Source organism: Lissotriton vulgaris, chromosome 11 (assembly GCF_964263255.1).
Source record: "Lissotriton vulgaris chromosome 11, aLisVul1.2, whole genome shotgun sequence".
NCBI lineage: Eukaryota > Metazoa > Chordata > Amphibia > Caudata > Salamandridae > Lissotriton > Lissotriton vulgaris.
The window spans coordinates 42398490-42422888 of NC_141699.1; the positions used below are offsets into that span (position 1 = coordinate 42398490).

At 47.7% G+C, this 24399-nt stretch overlaps 1 protein-coding gene across 1 annotated transcript in view; it reads right to left on the reverse strand.

Moving 5' to 3' along the window:
• Positions 1 to 24399, reverse strand: part of TMEM132B (transmembrane protein 132B) — a 454814-nt gene that overhangs the window by 96394 nt on the left and 334021 nt on the right. The window contains exon 6 of the mRNA XM_086942680.1: positions 7462 to 7667. Within this exon, the coding sequence (XP_086798806.1) occupies positions 7462 to 7667 (206 nt within the window). The remainder of the gene's footprint in view (positions 1 to 7461; positions 7668 to 24399) is intronic.

Sequence of the window (24399 nt, forward strand, 5' to 3'; positions counted from 1 at the left end):
AGTGAACTTATAAGTCACTCCACACTTCTTCCACATGTTTTTTAGGTGGCTAAACATGAAGTTGGTACCTCAGTCTGACACCACCTCCTTAGAGAAGCCCACCTTGGGGAAGACGCCAATGAGGACCCTACCCACTGCAGGGGCAGTGGGAGTCCGAAGAGGAAAAACCTCAGGATATCGGGTGGCATGATCCAGTACCACCAATATATATCAGTTCCCTGATGCTGTGGGAGGGTCAAGGGAACCAATGACATTGATTCCTACCCTTCCAAAGGGAACCCCAACCACTGGGAGTGGGATTATGGAGGCCTTTGGTTGCCCACCAGTCTTGCTATTGGCTTGACAGGTGTGGTAGGAGCAGCAGAACACCTTCACCTTCTGGTGCATCCCTGGACAGTAGAAGGGGCTGACAATCCTACTCCACGTTTTGTTTTGGTGAACAGTTGGTGGGCTGTCGTGGGTCAACTTGAGGAGGAACTTCCTAAACATCTGAGGCACTACCAGTCGCCGAGTGGCACCAGGTTTTGGGTCTCTGGTCTCAGTCTAAAAGATCCCCTCCTCCCACCAGGTCTTGTGGGAACCACTGCCATCACCACTTTCCTATGCAGCAGCTTGCTGTCGCAGACTTTCAAGAGTGGGACAGGTTCTGTGCCCCTGGCACAGATCTTCCCTGGAGGTCCCCCCTAGGCCCAAAAGCTCAGCATGGTAAGGCTCCAACTCTTCTGCCTTAGTTCCCTCCGGGGCTGACTTTTCTTCTTCCTGGGGAGAGAGGTCGGTTGTCTGTTCGAAAGCAGGTCCCTAGTCTTCCTGCCATTTCTCTTGGAGGGGTGGGCCATTTTAACAGACCCAATCACCTCTTTTTCACTCTGAGCTCTGCTCTGTGCCCGGGTGTTTGCACACACCTAGTGTGTGATTCCAAGGATGCCGACAAAGATCCTTAGTTGTGCCTCAGCCCGTGGACTGGTCTCCAAACCATTCCCAAACAAACATTCAACTGGGAATGTCGGGGAAACTGCTAACTCTTTTTTACCAGCATCCACAGAGTCAAAGGACACCATTGTCATGGGATGGTTTGTTGTCACATTGTCAGCATTGGTGACTGGATAGGGCCTCTCAGACATGTACTGACCAGGGGCCATTAGATTCTGAGTCACCATGGTGACACGAGCACCAGTGTCTCTCAATCCTTCCACCCTAACCCGATTAACAACAGGATGCTGTCTCTAGTTTTGCATGTTAGTGGGCCAGTCAGATAAGGTGGCTAAGTCCACATCCCCTAGGAGAGTCACCTCAGTGAGCTCTCTGACACGGCCAGGGCCCTCCTGAGATCCCATCCGGAGATTGGCCACTGCATTTACTGCAGGAGGACTAGAGGCATTTTTCCTATTTTTACAGCCAGGGTCTCCAGTTCAGTGCCCCAAGGACCTACAGTCCTGACATCAAGCCTTCTTGGGATCCCAGTTATTTCCCTGGTACAAAGCCCTGTGGCTGTGAAGAGTCTTGGGTCCACCCGCCTGAACAGCTTTTTGGGGCCGGATGAATACTGTTTGTTTTTAGGATTACCCTCTTTCCTATGGGGGAGCTTTTTAGCCTCTTTCTTCTGGTCTCCTCCACCTGTGGTAGGTCTGGTCACTCTAATTTTGACCCAGTGGTCTGTCTTTTTCCCCAACTCTAGAGGAGAAAGAGGACTTAGGTCTCCCAATTGCTGAAAAGACTCAAAAGATGCTCCTTCATAATAAAACTGCAAAGCCCTTCTTAGTCTTTCATATTTGTTTTTTGAGTCTCCCGGAACCTTAACCAATATTCTTCTGTGGTAAGACCGAAGCCCTCAATCAGGGTACTCTGCATGAGTTCATAGGTTTTGACATCTGCCTCATTCAATGTCAGGAGCCTAACCCAAGATTTTCCTGAGAACAGTTCCAATAAGAGAGAGCCACAATGTTTCTTCTCTACTTCTCTAGCTACACAAGCTTTTTCGAAAGCAGTGAACCATTTGGTGATACCATCAGTCTCTGCATATGGGGGCCACAGCAGGCATTGTTTCTGGATCCGAAGAGCTCTGGCTCACTACCTAGTGGTCCAGAAACATGTCTGGTAATGGCAGGCTGGCTAAAACTACCACCAGCAGTTTAGGGAACTTTTTAAAAGGGTCTCTGGTGTGAACCTATGAATAAATCCAACACTGGCATCAGCGAGGATTTATTAAGGCAAGGTGTTTGGTACCAAATATCTTAGAAATCAGTGAGGCCATCATTGAGCTAGGAAACACGGGTTGACGAGTATACAGCCTATGTACTCGTTACAGCTTCTCTGTTCACTTACAACACCCAGAATGGTCTGGATATTGTAGGGGCATATCTGTTCGTGCTGACAGGTCCTCACATAGGGTAAAGTGCACCCTGCCATGGGTCTGTATGCCTGCAGTAGAGGTGGGTTATCTATAGCCTATGCAGTGTGAGGCTGGCTGGCACTCATGGCTGGGTGCCAGGTCGAGTCTTCGGTTTGTCCTGCACCTGGACACGCAGCCTGGGATAGCAGCACTGCCTGATCTGAGTGAGGGGTCCCTAGGGGACCTTATTCTGCTCCCATGCCACAGATACTTCCCAGAAGTATAATTTACTGGGGCTTACAGGGGAAACAGGAGTTCTGCCAATCGTGGTCCAGTTTTAGGGAAAGGGGATCTGGCACTAGGAACAAAGGGGGTCGATTATGATGGTGGACGGATTGCCTCCGCCGCGCTGGCGGGGCAATACGTCCGCCATTCTCCCTGAAATGACCCCCGCCACATTAGGATGGCTGGGGGGTCCGCAGCGGACGGCAAGACCGTCTGCCGCTTTTCAGCGGTGTCTGCGAGACACCGCCAACCATATTATGATGCTGGCGGTCCAATGCCTTTCCATGGCGGCATTGCTGCCGCGGAAAGGCATACGGTCTTAGCTTTGGGGGCCTGTATTGGGCCCCCAGGGTGAAGGGGGTGTGGGGGGTGCACATGGGGGGTACCTATGGTACCCCTCTGCATTTGCATGCACAATGCGGCAGGCACCGCACGGTGCCTGCCGCTTTGTGCATGCAAATGCACAGCATGCATTTTTAACTTTGCGGGGGTGCTGCTTAAAGCAGCACCCGCCGCAATGTTAAATATACAGGATGTGACCGCCAGGGTGGCGGTCACACCCAAATTCCACCGGAGGGAACGTCGCTGCCCCTGTGGACTGTTTCTCCCCTCGGGGTGGCGGACGGACGCAGGTCCGTCCGCCATCATAATCGACCCCCTAGTTAGCACGGGCCCAGTACTCTTACAGTTCTCAATTACGTCAGACATCTGGCAAAAAGCAGGGGCTAATCTTGTCTCGCATTTCTTGCCCTAGACTCTACACACCATTACATTGAGCATCTATCGACAGGGCCGATATACTGAGGACCATATATATATATGTCAGAGGCTGAATATCCTCAATGTCTGAGTCATCAATGATCTCTGACGTCCACTGGACAGAAGGAACAGGAGTACATTTCACCTGTCTCTGCTCTTCTGCCTTTTCTGGACCATGTATTCTGAACTGTACTGTTGGTGTCTGAGTACTGCATTTACGACTCAGCCCTCATGTGCTTTTTCTTAAAGGCAAAACCCTTGCTGTAGTGATGCAACAAGCACACCTCCGGCAAAAGATCAACCCACTCCAAGCTGCACTAAATGCGAAGGGCACAATGTCTGGAACATGACAACCGATGGCCATGGTACAGTAGAATGCAGTTTTGGAATAACCCAGGAGTTAACACTACTCCTACCCAATGCCATGCTTCTACAAACAGAGGGTCCTCAATCTCATGGACATGCAGAGGCATAGTTACAAGAAAGTGGCGGAGCGTGTCGTTAAGCCAAGAAGGCTTATGACACAATTCGTGACTTTGGAAACGCAGGGCTGCACCATATTTACTTCATTCATTAATCCCCCTACATGCCCCCAATCATGTACCAGTCTATTCCAGTGCTTCACTGGAGCTGGTGGTTGCAGGTGGGGCCCACTGACTATCATCTTTGGGGACTAGATATTATTTTTGTGGACCAGATATAATTTTTGGGGACCAGCATTTATTTGTCCTCAAGACTTTGATCCAGAGCAAGCACGAAAAACACAAAAGAAAAAAGGAGGAGGAATAAAAAGAAAGATATAGCGATGAAGAGAGTGAGGAGGGATGAAAAAGAACCTGTAAGAGTGTGATAAAGAGTCAGGGGCCGTCCAGTGGTGAATTAAGAGAGCATGATTTGGAATCAAGACTACGCAGCCTCGGTATTCGGCACCCCGACCTTCAATAGCGCTGGCCGCAGGCTTCTGAGCACAACTTTAGTCCTCAGCACTTACTGTTTTACAAATTAAGCACTTGCCTTGTCCAACACCTTGCCGAATCAAAGTCCTAGCCCCTGGCAGAGGATTTCAACAAACTTTAAGAAGCGGTAAAAAGGTGACCATCATTCTAATCGGATCCACAGATCCTGCTGGTAACTTCTGTTAGAAGATATCTAGGACTTGACAAGAAAGATCCCACTGTTTGAGAGAAGAGACCCCAGGAAGGAGTCCCTCAGCAGCTTGTGGAACAGAGAGCTGGTCAAAGCAAGAAGGACGAGTAGTAAGACTGATGATACATGGCGGCTTCTACTAAGAGTAAGACCCGGCCCGCTGCAAGACATCGGGGAGAGGATACGGAAGCGACTACAAAAACCAAAGTAAATGCAACCTGAAGACCCAACTCCAACCAATGAGATACTCACCACTCTCCTAGAAATGACAAAGCCTGAAGTGAAGGAAAAACATTGTGAAGACCTGATGAACTTGTTCGAAACAAAGATACTGAGCATGGCCAACATCGTAGGACCACTGTGTCCAGGCAGTGACCGCACCCTCTACTGGAGGTGGTTTATTGATTCACAGGGCTGCTGGCTTCATTATTGATTCTTAATTTCTGTGGCCCACCCATGACATTTAGTACCTATGTATGTGTCTTATAGGGTACACAAGAGAACCTATACATTTCTAGAAGAAGATATTTGGATATTTCTGAGTACAAATTCATGTTTTTGTTGTTTGTGAATAGACCCTGAGCAGTATCTCAGGAACCGGGTAAGCAAGTAGATGTATTCCTTCCTTCTTGCGGTGTTGTGTGACATCTTCTGAGCCCTAACAAGCCCTCTTTTATTCTTGGTGGACTGCACTCCTCTCTGTGAGGGCCCACTTCTCAGTGTGCCTCGGCCTTCCACGAGTGTTCACCATTTTTCCACTAGATGCTTTTCATCCTTTTTAGGTGAAGCCTACGTAGCTGTCTGGCTGCAGAGACCTACTGTCATCTCACCAAGTATTACAGCGACCTTAAGGCCCGCCCATTGCTTACTATTGGATGACATTATTTTGGCTCTTGCTTCTTATTCGATAGCTCTCCTTGTCCATCTTGTGTCTACTCCTTCCCTGGAGCATCGCCTCTTCATTTGCGTTCCTTCCTTGCTCACTTTGATAGGACTACTTTATTCTTCTTGCTCAAGCACTCCTCCAGAGGGCATGTGTTTTCCAGGTGTCTCCCTCTTGTGCTTCCTTCACCCCACCCACAGCTGTGTTACTCTCGCCCCTACCCTTCTCTGTACCCCATGTTGTTCTCTCTCACCTTCTGCTTCTCCCTCACCACACTGCATTCCACGTTGCTCTCAGACACCTTTGCTTCCCCCTCTTCCCTCGGGTCTCCCACCCCCCACCCTCTGTGCTGCTTCCTACACCTACAGCCTCGGTCTTGCGAACCACCAGCCGTGCCCTCCGTGCTGCTTCACCCATCCAAAAAAGTAGAAAAACGCTTTAGTGCTACTTTTTATACCCATCCATCTCGGACCAGTAAATCGCCTTTGAGACCTTATATGTATTTAGCTCTGCAGCACATTCGCCTGGGTGCTGAAACATCTACTGTTCTTTAACATGGAGGGAAAGTAAGCACCAAACTGCATGACACGCCAGGTATGGGAACACATGTAGAGAAATGTTGCCTATCAGCGGGATATGGTATAGTCCAAAGTTCTGTTTTTAATATAAAATCAGGCCCTCGTTGGTCATATCACTGAAAATACAAGATTTTTTAAAAATATTATTGTTTACGGGTGCACGTGTAGGACAATTTCTATGGACTGGAATCTAGAGAATGCTAAAGTAATTTTGGTATTTTACTGACCTCTGCTGGTCGTTTTCGATCAAGAAAGTTAAATAGAGGCAGTTGAACAGTAAACAAAGTCTCTAAGTGGAAGCAGACAAGTCCTATGGCTGATCTCCAGAGCCCACAGAGTACATACACAACACATATAAGTATATACTAAAGTATAGACAAGAGGTCTCGAATGCTCGACATAAAAAGGCACCTGCGTCGTTTTGTAGGCAGCACACGCAGGGGATTCATGGACCTGCCTACAAAGCATGACGGGCTGCTGGATCCACGTCTGAGCCCCCTCCCCTGAAAGGCTACACCTGACCCCCCTCCCCTGAAAGACTATATCTGACCCCCCTCCCATGAAAGGCTGCATCTGACTCCCCTCCCCTGAAAGACTACATCTGCCCCCCCTCCTGAAATACTACATCTGCCCCCCGTCCTGAAATACTACATCTGACCCCCCTCCCCTGAAAGACTACATCTGACCCCCCCTGTCCTGAAAGATTACATCTGCCCCCCTGTCCTGAAAGACTACATCTGACCCCCCTCCCCTAAAGGACTACATCTGCCCCCCCTCTCCCCTGAAAGACTACATCTGCCCCCCGCCCTGTAATACTACATCTGCCCACTGTCCTGAAATACTACATCTGAACCCCCAGTCTTGAAAGACTACATCTGACCCCCCTATCCCGAAAGACTACATCTGACCCCCCTGTCCTCAAAAACGAAACCTAATCCCCCCTGCCCTGAAAGACCACATCTGACCCCCCCTGTCCCGAAAGACTACATCTGACCCCCCCTGTCCTGAAAGACTACATCTGACCCCCCCTGTCCTGAAAGACTACATCTGACCCCCCTGTCCTGAAAGACTACATCTGACCCCCCCTGTCCTGAAAGACTACATCTGACCCCCCCCTGTCCTGAAAGACTACATCTGACCCCCCCTGTCCTGAAAGACTACATCTGACCCCCCTGTCCTGAAAGACTACATCTGACCCCCCCTATCCTGAAAGATTACATCTGCCCCCTGTCCTGAAAGGCTACATCTGACCCCCCCCCTCCCCTAAAGGACTACATCTGCCGCCCCTCTCCCCTGAAAGACTACATCTGCCCCCCGCCCTGTAATACTACATCTGCCCCCCGCCCTGTAATACTACATCTGCCCCCGGTCCTGCAAAAATGTGCAAATGGACTAATGGAAAACATCTGGGTCTCCAGAGTGCATCCTAAGAATCTGAAATTGTCCTAGTGCCTAAAAGACGCTTCTGGGAGCTGTGATACCTTTTGTTGGGGGCCGTGGGGATCCTCCAGCCTTTCACCTGGCTCAGCTCAGTGTCGGAAATCTCCAGCTGCAAGGGCAGTCGAGGCACCCAGACGACCATCTCCAACTGGGCCGTGAAGTGCTGGTAAGTGAAGTTCACGACCGCGTCCACTTTGCTTTTCATTTCTTTGCCATTAACAAATATGGAATCACATTCTTCAGTGACCTGGAAAAGAAACCACAAGTGAGTGAAGGACAGGAATATGTATAGGCACAAAAGCATAGTTTGTTATCTGTAGAACAGTACAAATAGGAATAAATCCTGGAACATCAAGTATAAGAGGCTACAGGTGGTCACTCTCTGGCATAAGAGACTGTCAGGTGGTCACTCACTGGCGTAAGAAGCTGAGAGGAGGTTATTCAGCCATAAGATGCTGACAGGTGTTAACTTTCTCACATTAGAGACTGACAGTTGTTAACCTTCTGGCATAAGAGACTGTCAGGTGGTCAGTCTCTCACATAAGAGGCTGGCAAGTGGTCACTCACTGACGTAAGAAGCTGAGAGGAGGTTGATCAGCCATAAGATGCTGACAGGTGGTAACTTTCTCACATTAGAGACTGACAGTTGTTAACCTTCTGGCATAAGATGCTGACAAATGAAAAATAGTCCTTCTCTGGCACAGAAGCTTTCTAATTTTCACTGGTGGTATAAGAGGTTGACAGAGAGTCATTCTCTGGCAAAAGAGGCTGGCAGGCTGCCATTCTCTAGCATACAAAGATGGCAGGTTGGCACTCTCTGCCTTAGGAGGATGATAGATGGTTACTCTCTCTCTGAGGTTAGAAACTAAGAGATTGCCAACTCCCTCACAAAAAGGTGGAGCAGTGGTTATCTCTCTGAAATATAGGGCTGACAGCTGTAAGAGAGTTTTATAGATACATGTTTTTGTGCATCGTTAGCAATAAGTAAAATGCTATTTCACGCTTGATTTCACATGTATAGACCGAGGCAGTGTAATTGTTTTCTAAACATACTTCTATGGAGTGTAGAAATGTGCTTTTCTACTAAATGTTCACTGGGCCATGTGTTATTATTCTCTTAGGGATGATGCCCAATTATTTCCTGATTTTGCTGCCCATTGAGACTTGGAATATGTTCTGATTTTTTTTACAATCTCTGTACAACTCTGAAAGCTTCAGGCCATTGATTCTGTATTGTTTATTTTTGAATTCTATGATAAAAAGCTTTAACTTTTCAATGATCTAGATGAGTCGTTCAATTGTATTCCTGACTTTTGATGTATGGGAGGTGCCTTAACACGGTGACACATTACCTCATGAAATTAAGGTTCAACACCATCTCCGATCCAGTGAATTGTGGGAATATTGATTGAGGTAGATTTTGGGTGTCTACATTTGTGGGATTTGGAGTACCCTTTGGCCTCTCACAGATTTTGGTAGCAGAGGATGGTTGATAGGAGGCCCATCTCTTTTTAGACCAGACCATAGTGATAGTGGATTTTATAAAGTGGATTATCCTGTGAATTTTGTAGAGAACCTTGACTTGCAGTGCTGTTCCTGCACGAGTATGACTAGGGTGGAATGATTCCATCAATTTGTGAGTGTTTGGTGTGTTTCTAAAGTTCAGTTGAGATTTTGAGGTGTTCATTGAGAGATGGACTGTTATGCTACATGTGAAGTGTTCAGTTAAGTGATGGTGTTTGTGGGTTTAACTGATGGTCTGATCACTGTTGTTCTGGTGTCCTATTCTTAAATATGATTTTGGTTTTGAAAAAGGCTTTGCTCAGTTATTGGTTGGTTTGGTTATCGTATTCTTCAAAATCCAAGATCTCAAGATGTTGTGGTTTCCCTGTCTGCAAAAGGTAGTGTGTTTTGCAAGGTGCTGCATGCACACAGATAGGGCTTTCTGAGTTAATTAGTCCTCCTTTCCAGAAGATTGTGTAATCTGGGTTGATGCCCTTTGCTCCTGGGGTGCACTGGAGTAGGTGCATTAGCAAAGGGATATTGCTGCAGGACGGGGTCTGCCTAGTGTGAACTGAGTTTAATAGATGTGAAAAAGATGTTGCTCTTGTTTCTGTTCTTTGTGAGTCTTGTTTTATTCTAACTTGCTGATATCTGTTCAATCTAGGTTGCTCAGACAGGGTTTGCTTTGTTTATTTAGTGTAAATTCATTAAGAAAAGGCTTTGCGTGTATTTTCCTCTTTCACAAAGACGTCACAGTGTGATTGGTAAGTCAGCCAGAGAGACGTGCTGGGACTGGTGAGACAGCACCACAAAGCTGCGCTCTCATTGGTTGGTTACTAACAGAGCTGGACTGTGATTGGTTGACTTTTGACTAGTTGTTCTTTGTTTGCTAGTTCATTTTGGTGATTTTTAGAATAATGGGTGCTGTTTTGTAAAAGCGTAAGGTTTGTCTTATACCTTCCACTGAGAGTCAGAATATACTTGCAGAGGGAATGCCTGCATATGGGTGCTTTTTGGTTATATACATATAGCTGAATTTCTGAATGGCATGAATTTACCGTTTCTGTTAAAGACTTCCAGTTTCATTTAAGGGTATATTTGACTTTAAAAAGTTAGGGCCCGATTCACAGAACTAACTTAAAACAAAATTCTAAACTTCCTACTTTTGGTATTCACAGAAGTTAGGATATTGTCTTAAGTTTGTCTTAAAACAAACTTAAGACAGACTTAAGAAAGACTTAAGTTAGGATTTTGTCTTAAATTAGGATTTTGCCTTAAGACAAAATCCTAACTTCTGTGAATACCAAAAGTAGTAAGTTTAGGATTTTGTCTTAAGTTAGTTCTGTGAATCGGGCCCGAAGATTTCATGAGCGAAACAATGAATGACAAAAAGCAGCTACCTACCCTTACACAGATTGCGGCACTGAACAAATTGCGATCGCATAGCCATAGAAAAGGAGAAAAAGAAGCCAAAGCAGGTAAAAGGTTCATTTAAACAATGGCTTGAGGGTATGTGGGATCGACAAGAAAGATATTGGAGGGAGGACGTAATGAAAGGAGTATGAGTTTTTCCGCAAAGTCAAAGAAATGACATAAAAATAAAGCAGAATAAAATAAAAATAAAATCAAGATTCAGATGAGGAGGATACATTTTTAAATGATCTTTTAAATCCTAGACCTCCTCCATATACTGATAGGGTTCAGAGAAAAGGGACCTGGTCCAGTTGTGGTACCAGGTATAGGAGAGCAGCAGACAATGCAGGTGTCCAAACACAAGAACCAACTTCCTCTGTGACTAAGTGCCAGATGTACAACCCTTACATTTTACAACTCTCAAACTGCGTCGCTTTACGAATCGCAATTTGCAGCTCGAAAAAATCAATGTACAACAGTGTCACAGACACTGTTAGCGATTCCCAATGGGGTTGCAAATTGCATGCCTTATCAATATTCATGATGCAAGCGCATTTTGCAACCCCATTGGGAATGGCTAACACTCCCAGGAATGGTGGCCTGCTGGGATTAGGAAAATGGCCACCATCCTGATTTGCATATGACTGTATCCATCCTGCACTGGCATGGTGGGTGAAAAACGATTGATTGGAAAGCGGCCCGAGCGATTAAGATATATATTTGTGATTGTCATAATTTGTTGACAACATTCTCAAAGTATGGGCAAGACAATTCACACACATAAGCTTATCAGAAAAACCCTGGCATAACATAAGAGTAAATATAATATGTCCAATGTACAACTTACAGTGTCATAGAAGTCTATTACAGTAAATAGATTGATTTAAAGTTCCTAGAGAACCTCACATAACATGAAGTGTTATTTTTCCAAATATCCTCTGTGACAACAGAACTCAGTTTATTTCCACTGATATAACACATTTTTTCAAAGTCCATGACATCACTCGCAGTAAGGCATCACTTTACCACACACAAAATAATGGGCATGTAGAAAGTGTAAACCATTTAACAAAAGAAACCATCCAATTTGAACTTCACGGAAGACTGCCCATTAAGAATGCTTTAAGAATACGATTATGGGCATATCACACTACACCACATATCATAACAGGAAAGACACCTTTTGAGTGGTTGAGAGGTAGAATGTCTGTGACAAAGTGGAAACCAAATTGGTTCAAAAAGAAAGAGAGAGCGTTAAGACCCACCCCACTGAAAAAGAGACTTCACAGAGCTATGTAAGCAGTAAGCTAAGGGAAAGGAAACGCCATTATGATGAAAGAAAAGCAGTAGCAAAAATCAATATATTTGTAGAAGATATTGTTAGGATCAAACATCCAGCAAACAAACACAATTACAAGTTAGGCAATCCCTTTACAGTGGTCAAAATGTGAGTTTCTGCATTAATGTTGGGGAACGGCCAATGGTGGCATGCCTGTGGTGCCTTTAGGGTGATGTCACTGCACCCCACAAGCAATGGGTCAGCGGGTAGGTCTCCAACCAACCATTGGCAGGTATCTCTGGCAGAACAAAACACATGTCCCCATCCCCACTTGTGACAGCTGAGTTTGTACCTGCCACACTCGACTATAATTCCCCTGGATTTTAACCGGGAGAGATTAGATAGAGACTCATTACTAAAAGGGGGAGCAGCTGTAATATCCTGTTATTTGTGTACATAACTGTATAATAAACATATCCCTTGGGTTCGCCCCTCCCACGGTGTGTCTGTGCACGTGCATCCTCAAGTGTTGTGCAGATATTCTGGAATATTGGGTGTGGAAGGAGCAATGTGTTGTCTTACTGAGAGGAATACAATACATTGCTTTCTCTCATGCCCGCCTCCTCATTGCTACAATACTAAAGAGGCCAGGCGACTGAATGGGCAGAGAACGTACAAAGACATAAACATATAGATTGGGAACTGAGTTACAGATGGAGGCACAGAACACATGTATCCTCCATTGAACGAAGCAAAAAAGGCTGTCACTGCAATGAGATTCCTTTCAGGCATGAGCTCCTTTTGTGCCAATATGTGGTCTGGAAACTATGCTCGCCAAACGTCTGAAGTGCCTACGTATAATCCCTCAGCTTCCTATCATTCTGGAAACTTTGTAATGTCTTATTAAATAATGATATGCCTTTTGAGGCCAGATATTTACTTTATTAAATATAGATATTATGCAGGCAGCAGTAAATTAATAAAAACAGTCTTCTAAGCAACCAGAGCAAGTAGGGACCTCCACTGACCAGGAGACGGACATCCGTTGCATCACAGACTGGAGCAGGGGAAGCCCTGGCCGCCACCCAGGGGGCATCAAAACCAGTCAGCATGAAGTAAAACATGGCAGCCAGGAGGACCCATGACACTCACACCCTAAGCAAGCCCTGCACGTTCATCCAGCCACTTGTCGCATGATGGGTTTTTAGGCACTGCCTTACCTCACAGGGCTGGTTACATGTTGGGAGGTAATTGTGATTGGTCAGGTAATGGGAGTCATTGGAAATGTGAGATCTGCAGTAAATCTGTGGACGCGTGTTCATCCTTTCAAGGAATCTGTCTCCGTGAAAGCAGGCAAGTGAAACTGCTGGGATGAATGAGGAATTTATGGAGGAACTGGGGGGCATATTAGCAAGGGCATTTACACCGCTTTAGCAGGACTTTCTGCCGCTAAAGCGGCAATATTATTATCGCCCAATTAACAAGCTGTCGCTAACAGCTGTTAGCGACAGCTTTCCGGTAACAGCGACCGTTTCCCTTGCCACGTTGCATGTCAGTGATATTTTTTGCTAATGACATGCAAGGTAGGCATGCCCCATGAAAACAACAGGAATCCACTCGCAAACACACCTAACTCCTATCAGAAATGTGACCCTGGGACCCGGATAGCGTTGATGAAAAGTCACGCTAACCACGGTTATCACAGCTTTTTTACACCTGTTCAAAACCTGACTTGCCCATTCAACTCAATGGTGGGGTGGATTGTATGGCTAATCAGACCCACAGCCCAGCTGTTCTCTCTCTAAATTGATACCATGTACTTTAGGATCATACCAGATTGGTTACTGGGGGTTCTCTTGTGAGCCCCTGTATAGTGTACCATAGGTACCCAGGGCATAGGTGTACCCTAGGCCTACCAGGGGCTGCAGCATGTATTGTGCCACCCCTGGTTTGCCTTCCAAACTGACACCACAGGTATTTTCAAACAGCCTGGGTAAGGTGGTGTAATCACCCCTTACTTAGATATAGTATACCTATATCTACCTTATATATAGACACATATGCACCTATAAGTCACTCCTATGGTAGGCCTCGACAATCCTGGAGGCAGAGTGCTTGGTTTTATGTGAGAGGGTGCCCTAGCATGAGCTGAGCCCCTCTGCAGCTTTCGGAACCATCTCCTTGTAGCTGTTCTATGATATAGCCATACCATATACTCTTAAGTGCATTATAATCCTCGCGGTTAATGCTAACTTTGGTTTGGCTTTATCAAAACATGTTGTGTGAGGTGTCAAACACTTTGGAATACTATCGCCGCCCCCCCCCCCCCCCGCCAGTCCTGGCCGCGGGGTAGCATTCCACCCTTCTAGAGGGAAAAGACATGTATGTTACTGCTTTACCCGGTTAAAGTTAAACAGAGCCCCAGCATCACAAAATGGATGCTGCTGCCACAGGCACAAGCCTGACCTCCTGCTGCTGAACGAAACTCCGGCAGGGGAGGCCTGGACAATAGGTTTCCTGTCCACGGAGGTGCCAGCACCTCCCCAGACGGGCAGATGTGTATTGGGATAGGGAGGGCTGCATCAGCAGATGCTTTTTGAGACACTGCCTGGGGCACACACGGTGCTCCATGCATAGCCCGGTTCAAACCAGTTGCTGGGGCACTCCAGCCCCAGCTCTGGCGCGAAACTGGACAAAGGGAAAGGGGTGGAACCACCCCCTTCTCAGGTCCACCCATAGGAGGGACCTAGGCAGGTAATACAGCCCCTTAGCTTAGAATAAGTATAGGAGCTGTGTCCCCAGGACTTCAGATTATCCCGGAAAGAAACTTTCATACAGAACTCTTGGACCTTCGACATTCTATTCTGACTAGAAGACGGAAGACATCTCCTTTGTGGTCAAGGAGTGACCAACCTGTGCAAACAGGCACCACCAGTAACTTGCTGGTCTGCTTTGTCTACGCTCCCGCTGGAACCCGAAGACTCAGTGACACAGGAACTAGGGGGCACATTACCAAGGCGGGCAATATGTGATTATCGCTGCTTTATTGGCTGTTTTCGGCCGCTAAGCGGCGATAATCCTATCACCCTATTAGCAAGCTGTTGCTAACAGCAGTTAGCGACAGCTTGTAAGCGATAGCGAGCGGTTTGGGGCCTGCTTTGCATGTCGGCAATATTTGTCTCTAATGACATGCAAAGTGGGCGTACCCAACCTGTTAGCGACTGAAAGCAGTGGCTAACGTCGCTATTGCCTATTAGCAAGGAAGGCATAGCGATGGAAATATTCGCACTAAGCGCGAATATCTCCAAATACTAACGCATGCTCAGACCAGTTCTTAGCCATTATATCCAATGGGAGGTAGATATAATGGCTAAGACCTGTTAGCGATAATGCGTGAATATCCCTGTATTCTCAGCGATATTCACGGATTTCGCCGCTATCGTTATCGCTTTTGAGATAAACGTTGCTAATAGCACGTTATCTCAGCGATAATATCCGGCAATGCGTGCGATAAAAAAAATTGCTGCTAAGCCTACTTAGCGATAAATATCGCGAGTTGTTGGTAATATGCCCCTAGATTCTCAGACTTCTCTAACTATGACCCACATCCACAGCAAAGCTGAGACCCGTGGCGGGCATGAGAGACGTGGGACCGGAACTCCTGGACATCCTGCATTTTGCTAACTGCATCGACTCCTGAGGTAACTCGCAGTTGTGCATGGAGGTATGAGAAGCCCCAGACCCGAGCACCTTTTGCACTGAAGCTCAGCCCTCCACACTCCACGAGTGCCGCGTGGGGCCCGCTCTTGCATTTCAGCTCGATGTGTCTTCCCGGTTCCTTGCCCATTGGCTAGTGAGCCCCCTGAAGCCTTTTTTTTTGAACTAAACTGCTTTCCTGGTTGCTCCAGGCTTGCTCCAGCTTCTCTTCAAAGGAGAAGGGCCACAGACCTTGCTGGTCTGCAACAGAGCCAATCTCGACATCCTGCATGGGTTGCATTTGCCAAGGCTTGTTGAGTCCAACCCGGATACCGACACTGCAGTCAACTAGATACTTCGTGGGGCAGCTCGAATCCAGTGACTGATCATCATCGATGCCTCCTGGACCTCGTGGCTGAAGAGACAAACTCGCCTTCTTGACCTTCAAGCATGCGACATCGCCTGGTTCCTTCCTGGTTCCTTCCTGGTCACTGGCTAGTGACCCAGACTCTGTCCCGCTCTGCTTTCAGGTTCTTCACATCACGGATTCACCCTTGGATCCACCCGGACACTTTTCCTCTATGCACCTGCAGCACTTCTTTGCAGATCTCCATAGAAAACATCGACGAAACCCGACACAAAAAGACACCTATGCACCCGGCTTCCCTGGGTGAGGTAACACAAGTTCTCTGGTTCTTCCATGGGTCTTGACTCTCGAAGTGTCCTAGTTTAAAGGGTTTCATCCAAGTCCATCCGGAGTGTCCTTAAACAGTAACTTTGTAACTTCTTTGTTCTCCATTATAAGTCAATGGTAACTCGCGACTGTCTTTAGACACTGCACGCATCTCCCGTGGGCCTCCTACTTCCTAACCTTTGGTTGTTTAGTGTAGCCCCAGCGTTTCTACAGGCCCTAGGCCTGCTTTCCACCTCTCACGTGGTTCTCATACCACTTTCTTAGTATATGGTTCGTGAGGCCAATAGGGCATAACTGTATATGTGCAACTTATCGTATGGTAATTGAGTAACTTGCGATGTACTTTGACCTCTGGCCTGATAAAGAGTCCAGAGGGGTTGTGTTAGAAATAAATACATATATATTTGATATATTACTTGTGTGGTGTCCTTTCATTTGGTATTCAAGGGATTATAATTGGTAAAACAGCTTGCATAATATGCTCTCTGAAGTCTTAGCCTATGACTGCTGGTCCATACTACTACTAGGATAGCTTTCTATAAGGTTGACTTTACAACCACCATCAATAAGGGTCGATTAGACTAGTGCAAGGTGCCACTAGAACTAGTGGACATCATATGCCAGGCTAACTCTCACAAGGAGCCCTTACCGGTCCAGGAATCATTGCATCGTGGAAAATGATTGCATTTTATTTCAGTCTACTCACAGAACAGTCAAAATGTGTCTCAAAAATTCATGGTTTTTAACCCCTTGGGCACCGCCGCGATTCTGCGCCTGTGCGGGCAATTTAGAGAGTGGGTTGGTTAATGACGGCCCCCAGCCGTCATCAGCACACAAGCACCGTGATGCATGACGGCCGAGGGCCGTCATCAGCATGGAAGGGGTTAAAGTACTCTGCTGACCTATCCAACACATCAAAACTTAAACCTGTAAGTCCAGGGTCCATGGTTCATGAAGGCACAGGTTCCCCCTCCAGTATGACTTAGAGATGGAGAAGCTGCATGGGTGAAGTATAGAACTGCATGGGAGGGTTGCCAATGAGCTCAGGATTAGGTAGGGCACAGTGTAGAAGCTTCCATAGCAGCATGGCAATGGTATGGCCCAGAAGGTAATGGTTTCTAAGAGTTCATAGTGCTGCTATGGCACAGCATGGAGAGTTCCCAAGATTTCATGGTGCTGCTATGGCACAGTGTAGAAGCTTCCATAGCAGCATGGTGATGGTATGGCCCAGAAGTTGATGGTTTCCAAGAGTTCATAGTGCTGTTATGGCACAGCATGGAGACTTCCCAAGAGTTAATGGTGCTGCTATGGCACAGCATTAGATGGCTCCAAAGAGTTCATGATGCTGCTATGGCACAGTGTAGAAGCTTCTGAAAGCGCATGACGATGGTATGGCCCATAAGTTGATGGATCCCAAGAGTTCATGGCACTGCTATGGCACAGCATGGAGGGTTCCCAAGAGGTCATGGCACTGCTATGGCACAGCTTTAGAGAATTCCCAAGAGTTTATGATGCTGCTATGGTACAGCATGGAGAGTTTCCAAGAGTTTGTAGTGCTGCTATGGTACAGCATGGAGAGTTCCCAAGAGTTCATGGTGCTGCTATGTAACAGCATGGAGAGTTTCCAAGAGATCATGGTGCTGTTATGGCACAGCACGGAGAGTTCCCACAAGCTCATGTTGCTTCTATGGCACAGCGTTAGAGAGTTTCCAGGAGTTACTTGTGCTGCTAGGGCACAGCATGGAGAGTTCATGGTGCTGTTATGGCACAGCATGGAAAGTTCCCAAGAGGTCATGGTGCTGCTATGACAGAGCATGGATGGAGAGTTCCCAAGAGTTCATGGTGCTGCTATGGCACAGCACGAAGAGTTCCCAAGATGTTATGGTGCTGCTATGGCACAGCATGAAGAGTTCCCAAGAGTTCATGGTGCTGCTATGGCATAGCATGAAGAGTTCCCAAGAGGTCATGGTGCTACTATGTCACAGCATAGAGAGTACCCAAGAGGTCATGGTGGTGCTTTGGCACAGCAGTAGATGATTCCTAAGAGGTCATTATGCTACTATGGCACAGCATGGAGAGTTCCCAAGAGGTCATGGTGCTGCTATGACATAGCATGGAGAGTTCCCAAGAGGTCATGGTGCTGCTATGACACAGCATGGAAAGTTCCCAAGAGGTCATGGTGCTGCTATGACACAGCATGGATGGAGAGTTCCCAAGAGTTCATGGTGCTTCTATGGCACAGCATGAAGAGTTCCCAAGAGGTTATGGTGCTGCTATGGCACAGCATGAAGAGTTCCCAAGAGTTCATGGTGCTGCTATGGCACAGCATGGAAAGTTCCCAAGAGGTCATGGTGCTGCTATGACACAGCATGGATGGAGAGTTCCCAAGAGTTCATGGTGCTGGTATGGCACAGCATGAAGAGTTCCCAAGAGGTTATGGTGCTGCTATGGCACAGCATGGAGAGTTCCCAAGAGGTCATGGCACTGCTATGGCACAGCTTTAGAGAATTCCCAAGAGTTTATGATGCTGCTATGGCACAGCATGGAGAGTTTCCAAGAGTTTGTAGTGCTGCTATGGTACAGCATGGAGAGTTCCCAAGAGTTCATGGTGCTGCTATGTAACAGCATGGAGAGTTTCCAAGAGATCATGGTGCTGTTATGGCACAGCACGGAGAGTTCCCACGAGCTCATGGTGCTGCTATGGCACAGCGTTAGAGAGTTTCCAGGAGTTACTTGTGCTGCTAGGGCACAGCATGGAGAGTTCTGAAGAGTTCATGGTGCTGTTATGGCAGCATGGAGGGTTTCCAAGAGTTCATGGTGCTGCTATGGCAGTATGGAGGGTTCCCAAGAGTTCATGGTGCTGCTGTGGCACAGCATTAGAGAGTTTCCAGGAGTTAATTGTGCTGCTAGGGCACAGCATGGAGAATTCTTAAGAGTTCATGGGGCTGCTATGGCAGTATGGAGGGTTTCCAAGAGTTCATGGTGCTGCTATGGCACAGCATGGAAAGTTCCCAAGAGGTCATGGTGCTGCTATGACACAGCATGGATGGAGAGTTCCCAAGAGTTCATGGTGCTGCTATGGCACAGCATGAAGAGTTCCCAAGAGGTTATGGTGCTGCTATGGCACAGCATGAAGAGTTCCCAAGAGTTCATGGTGCTGCTATGGCATAGCATGAAGAGTTCCCAAGAGGTCATGGTGCTACTATGTCACAGCATAGAGAGTACCCAAGAGGTCATGGTGCTGCTTTGGCACAGCAGTAGATGATCCCTAAGAGGTCATTATGCTACTATGGCACAGCATGGAGAGTTCCCAAGAGGTCATGGTACTGCTATGACATAGCATGGAGAGTTCCCAAGAGGTCATGGTGCTGCTATGACACAGCATGGAAAGTTCCCAAGAGGTCATGGTGCTGCTATGACACAGCATGGATGGAGAGTTCCCAAGAGTTGATGGTGCTGCTATGGCACAGCATGAAGAGTTCCCAAGAGGTTATGGTGCTGCTATGGCACAGCATGAAGAGTTCCCAAGAGTTCATGGTGCTGCTATGGCACAGCATGGAAAGTTCCCAAGAGGTCATGGTGCTGCTATGACACAGCATGGATGGAGAGTTCTCAAGAGTTCATGGTGCTGGTATGGCACAGCATGAAGAGTTCCCAAGTGGTTATGGTGCTGCTATGGCACAGCATGGAGTGTTCCCAAGAGGTCATGGTGCTGCTATGACACAGCATTGAAAGTTCCCAAGAGGTCATGGTGCTGCTATGACACAGCATGGACGGAGAGTTCCCAAGAGTTGATGGTGCTGCTATGGCACAGCATGAAGAGTTCCCAATAGGTTATGGTGCTGCTATGGCACAGCATGAAGAGTTCCCAAGAGTTCATGGTGCTGCTATGGCACAGCATGGAAAGTTCCCAAGAGGTCATGGTGCTGCTATGACACAGCATGGATGGAGAGTTCTCAAGAGTTCATGGTGCTGGTATGGCACAGCATGAAGAGTTCCCAAGTGGTTATGGTGCCGATATGGCACAGCATGGAGTGTTCCCAAGAGGCCATGGTGCTGCTATGACACAGCATTGAAAGTTCCCAAGAGGTCATGGTGCTGCTATGACACAGCATGGATGGAGAGTTCCCAAGAGTTCATGGTGCTGCTGTGGCACAGCATGAAGAGTTCCCAAGAGGTTATGGTACTGCTATGGCACAGCATGAAGAGTTCCCAAGAGGTCATGGTGCTACTATGGCACAGCATAGAGAGTACCCAAGAGGTCATGGTGCTGCTTTGGCACAACAGTAGATGATTCCTAAGAGGTCATTGTGCTACTATGGCACAGCATGGAGAGTTCCCAAGAGGTCATGGTGCTATTATGGCATAGCGTTAGAGAGTTCAGAAGAGTTCATGGTGCTGCTATGGCATCGCATGGAGAGTTCAGAAGAATTCATGGTGCTGCTAAACACAGCATGGAGAGTTCAGAAGAGTTCATGGTGCTGCTATGGCACAGCATGGAGAGTTCAGAGGAGTTCATGGTGCTGCTATGGCACAGCATGGAGAGTTCAGAAGAGTTCATGGTGCTGCTATGGCACAGCATGGAGAGTTCAGAAGAGTTCATGGTGCTGCTATGGCGCAGCATGGAGAGTTCAGAAGGATTCATGGTGCTGCTATGGCACAGCATGGAGAGTTCAGAAGGATTCATGGTGCTGCTATGGCGCAGCATGGAGAGTTCAGAAGGATTCATGGTGCTGCTATGGCACAGCATGGAGAGTTCAGAAGGATTCATGGTGCTGCTATGGTGCAGCATGGAGAGTTCAGAAGGATTCATGGTGCTGCTATGGCACAGCATGGAGAGTTCAGAAGAGTTCATGGTGCTGCTATGGCGCAGCATGGAGAGTTCAGAAGGATTCATGGTGCTGCTATGGCACAGCATGGAGAGTTCAGAAGAGTTCATGGTGCTGCTATGGCACAGCATGGAGAGTTCAGAAGGATTCATGGTGCTGCTATGGTGCAGCATGGAGAGTTCAGAAGAGTTCATGGTGCTGCTATGGCGCAGCATGGAGAGTTCAGAAGGATTCATGGTGCTGCTATGGCACAGCATGGAGAGTTCAGAAGAGTTCATGGTGCTGCTATGGCGCAGCATGGAGAGTTCAGAAGGATTCATGGTGCTGCTATGGCACAGCATGGAGAGTTCAGAAGAGTTCATGGTGCTGCTATGGCACAGCATGGAGAGTTCAGAAGAGTTCATGGTGCTGCTATGGCGCAGCATGGAGAGTTCAGAAGGATTCATGGTGCTGCTATGGCACAGCATGGAGAGTTCAGAAGAGTTCATGGTGCTGCTATGGCACAGCATGGAGAGTTCAGAAGAGTTCATGGTGCTGCTATGGCGCAGCATGGAGAGTTCAGAAGGATTCATGGTGCTGCTATGGCGCAGCATGGAGAGTTCAGAAGAGTTCATGGTGCTGCTATGGCACAGCACTGGAGAGTTCTCAAGAGTTCATGGTGCTGCTATGGCACAGCATGGAGAGTTCAGAAGGATTCGTGGTGCTGCTATGGCACAGCATGGAGAGTTCAGAAGAGTTCATGGTGCTGCTATGGCACAGCATGGAGAGTTCAGAAGGATTCATGGTGCTGCTATGGCACAGCATGGAGAGTTCAGAAGGATTCATGGTGCTGCTATGGCACAGCATGGAGAGTTCAGAGGAGTTCATGGTGCTGCTATGGCACAGCATGGAGAGTTCAGAAGAGTTCATGGTGCTGCTATGGCGCAGCTTGGAGAGTTCAGAAGAGTTCATGGTGCTGCTATGGCGCAGCTTGGAGAGTTCAGAAGGATTCATGGTGCTGCTATGGCGCAGCATGGAGAGTTCAGAAGAGTTCATGGTGCTGCTATGGCACAGCACTGGAGAGTTCTCAAGAGTTCATGGTGCTGCTATGGCACAGCATGGAGAGTTCAGAAGAGTTCGTGGTGCTGCTATGGCACAGCATGGAGAGTTCAGAAGGATTCATGGTGCTGCTATGGCACAGCATGGAGAGTTCAGAAGAGTTCATGGTGCTGCTATGGCACAGCATGGAGAGTTCAGAAGGATTCATGGTGCTGCTATGGCACAGCATGGAGAGTTCAGAAGGGTTCATGGTGCTGCTATGGCACAGCATGGAGAGTTCAGAGGATTCATGGTGCTGCTATGGCACAGCATGGAGAGTTCAGAAGAGTTCATGGTGCTGCTATGGCACAGCATGGAGAGTTCAGAAGATTTCATGGTGCTGCTATGGCACAGCATGGAGAGTTCAGAGGATTCATGGTGCTGCTATGGCACAGCATGGAGAGTTCAGAAGAGTTCATGGTGCTGCTATGGCACAGCATGGAGAGTTCAGAAGAGTTCATGGTGCTGCTAAACACAGCATGAAGAGTTCAGAAGAGTTCATGGTGCTGCTATGGCACAGCATGGAGAGTTCAGAAGAGTCCATGGTGCTGCTATGGCACAGCACGGACAGTTCCCACGAGCTCATGGTGCTGCATAGTCCCTTTCAGCGTTGTCTCGTATGATTGGCACATGAGTGCCCTAGGCACCTGAGGGGCTTGAGTGGTACATCTGCTGGTTTCAGCTCCGCCCTCTGGGGCATGTTGTCCTACACACATCTCTGCACACATGACAGCCAATGAGGGAAGGGGTGTGACTGCTCCCATGGATTGATACAGGGCCTTTCTTCTTCCTTTGCAGGTCATCTGAATAGATTCTGGTCATGTTGTAGTTGATGCTGAGCTGTCTGGGTGTTGTTGCCATGAGTGGGATAAGCAGATATGGGCTGGAATCTTACCTTCAAACACATGTGCCTGCACGGGTCTCCACCCAGCCATCCAGCAGGTGTGCTGTCCACACTCTTCCAGAAGAATGAATCCGGCACCATCAGGAGTTGCTACTAAATGTAGAGACCCCGAGGCATTTGCTGAGCTGCGGGGCTGCAGGGAGCCCCTGTCTGCATCCTGCATCCTCTAAACCACCTGAAGGAAAAATCCCTGTGTCCCGATGCCCCTACCCCGTTCATTCCACCGGGGCAAAAAGAGCCTTTATGCTCCAAGCAGGGAGCACATGTCTGTGGGGTTGGGCCCGTTGTGTCCTTAGAAGGGAGGAGCTTGCAGAATCAGACCTGGTGTTAGCGGGCGGCATGTTATTCTCCATTCCGGGGGAATATCTTGCAATCTCCATCATCTCACAGGGAGACACCGCCCGGCATTGGTATTTCCGGCCCAGTATCGACCCACAGAGCCAACTGGGATCTCAGGACCCCTCACACAGGGCTCTTGCCAGTCCTTGTCTCCGGTTGTGGCTTGATGGCTAGAGTGTTGCATTTGCTCCAGTATATTACATTCATGGATGCCCAGTTGAAAAGCACATGTGATCATGTCATCTCCTAGCAGTAGGTTTACCAATGGTGGACCAATCAGGCTCTGTCTTTCAGAGATGAGGTGATGACACTTGTCATCATCAAAGTCACTGCTGGAAGTGGCGGTGGGTCAGGAGATGCTGCTGCTTGTGCCGTGTCTGGTGTGATGGCAGCAAATTTAAACTATTCCTAAAAGAATCTGGCTTGTTCTTATGTAAGTTTGCCCTTCGGTCCATTTTGAGTCTTTCTTGTCGCTCGCTGTGTGCACGTGGTTGGGTCTCCACAGCTCCTGGCCCATCGCTGAGCAGTGTCCCTCTTAGGTAGTCTGAAGCATCTTCTTTCTTTTCCATCTGAGCCTTGCACAGTGCAATGGTTGTTTCTCAGGCTTTCCTCAGTTTCTTTTCACTTCCCGAGGTCCTTCAGGATAGTCACTTCCATGGTCGGTTTGTGGGTACCGACTCCATGCTTGTAGCGTCTCTTCACTCTGTCGCTCGCTTGCACCATTTGAAAGATTGCGTCAAGTTCTCATGTTTTCTGGAGGGGTCGTCTCTAGATGCCTCAGATGGCAGCTCTCAGTAATGCTTTGTTGAACAGACTCCTCATCAAGGAACTCCTGGAGTTTTCAGCGTTCAATTAGTTCCTTGAGGCCATTGACGGATTCAACCATGGATTCACCAAGCGTTTGGCGAGCTTTGCCGAACATGTATCTCTCCGAATCTACCCTGGCATTGGGTCAAGCAGTCAATACGGGCTTCCTTGGCTCCCTCATATGTTTCTGGTTTTTCAGCGGCTCGTTCATCTCGTCTCCTGCTGTATTTTTAAGGAATACCAAAATGTATTTCTTACAAGTATATTCTGTAATTTCCATGAATAGTTGGAAGGATTTCAACCCTATTGCCCATTTCAAACCTAAATTGTGTGGGGCAGAAAGTGGCTCAGGGATTCAGCCTTGCAGATGGGTCTTTTTCTTGAGAAACATTGGTCAAGAGGCAAAAAAAACGACATATAAAGAATCCAGGCGTGCGG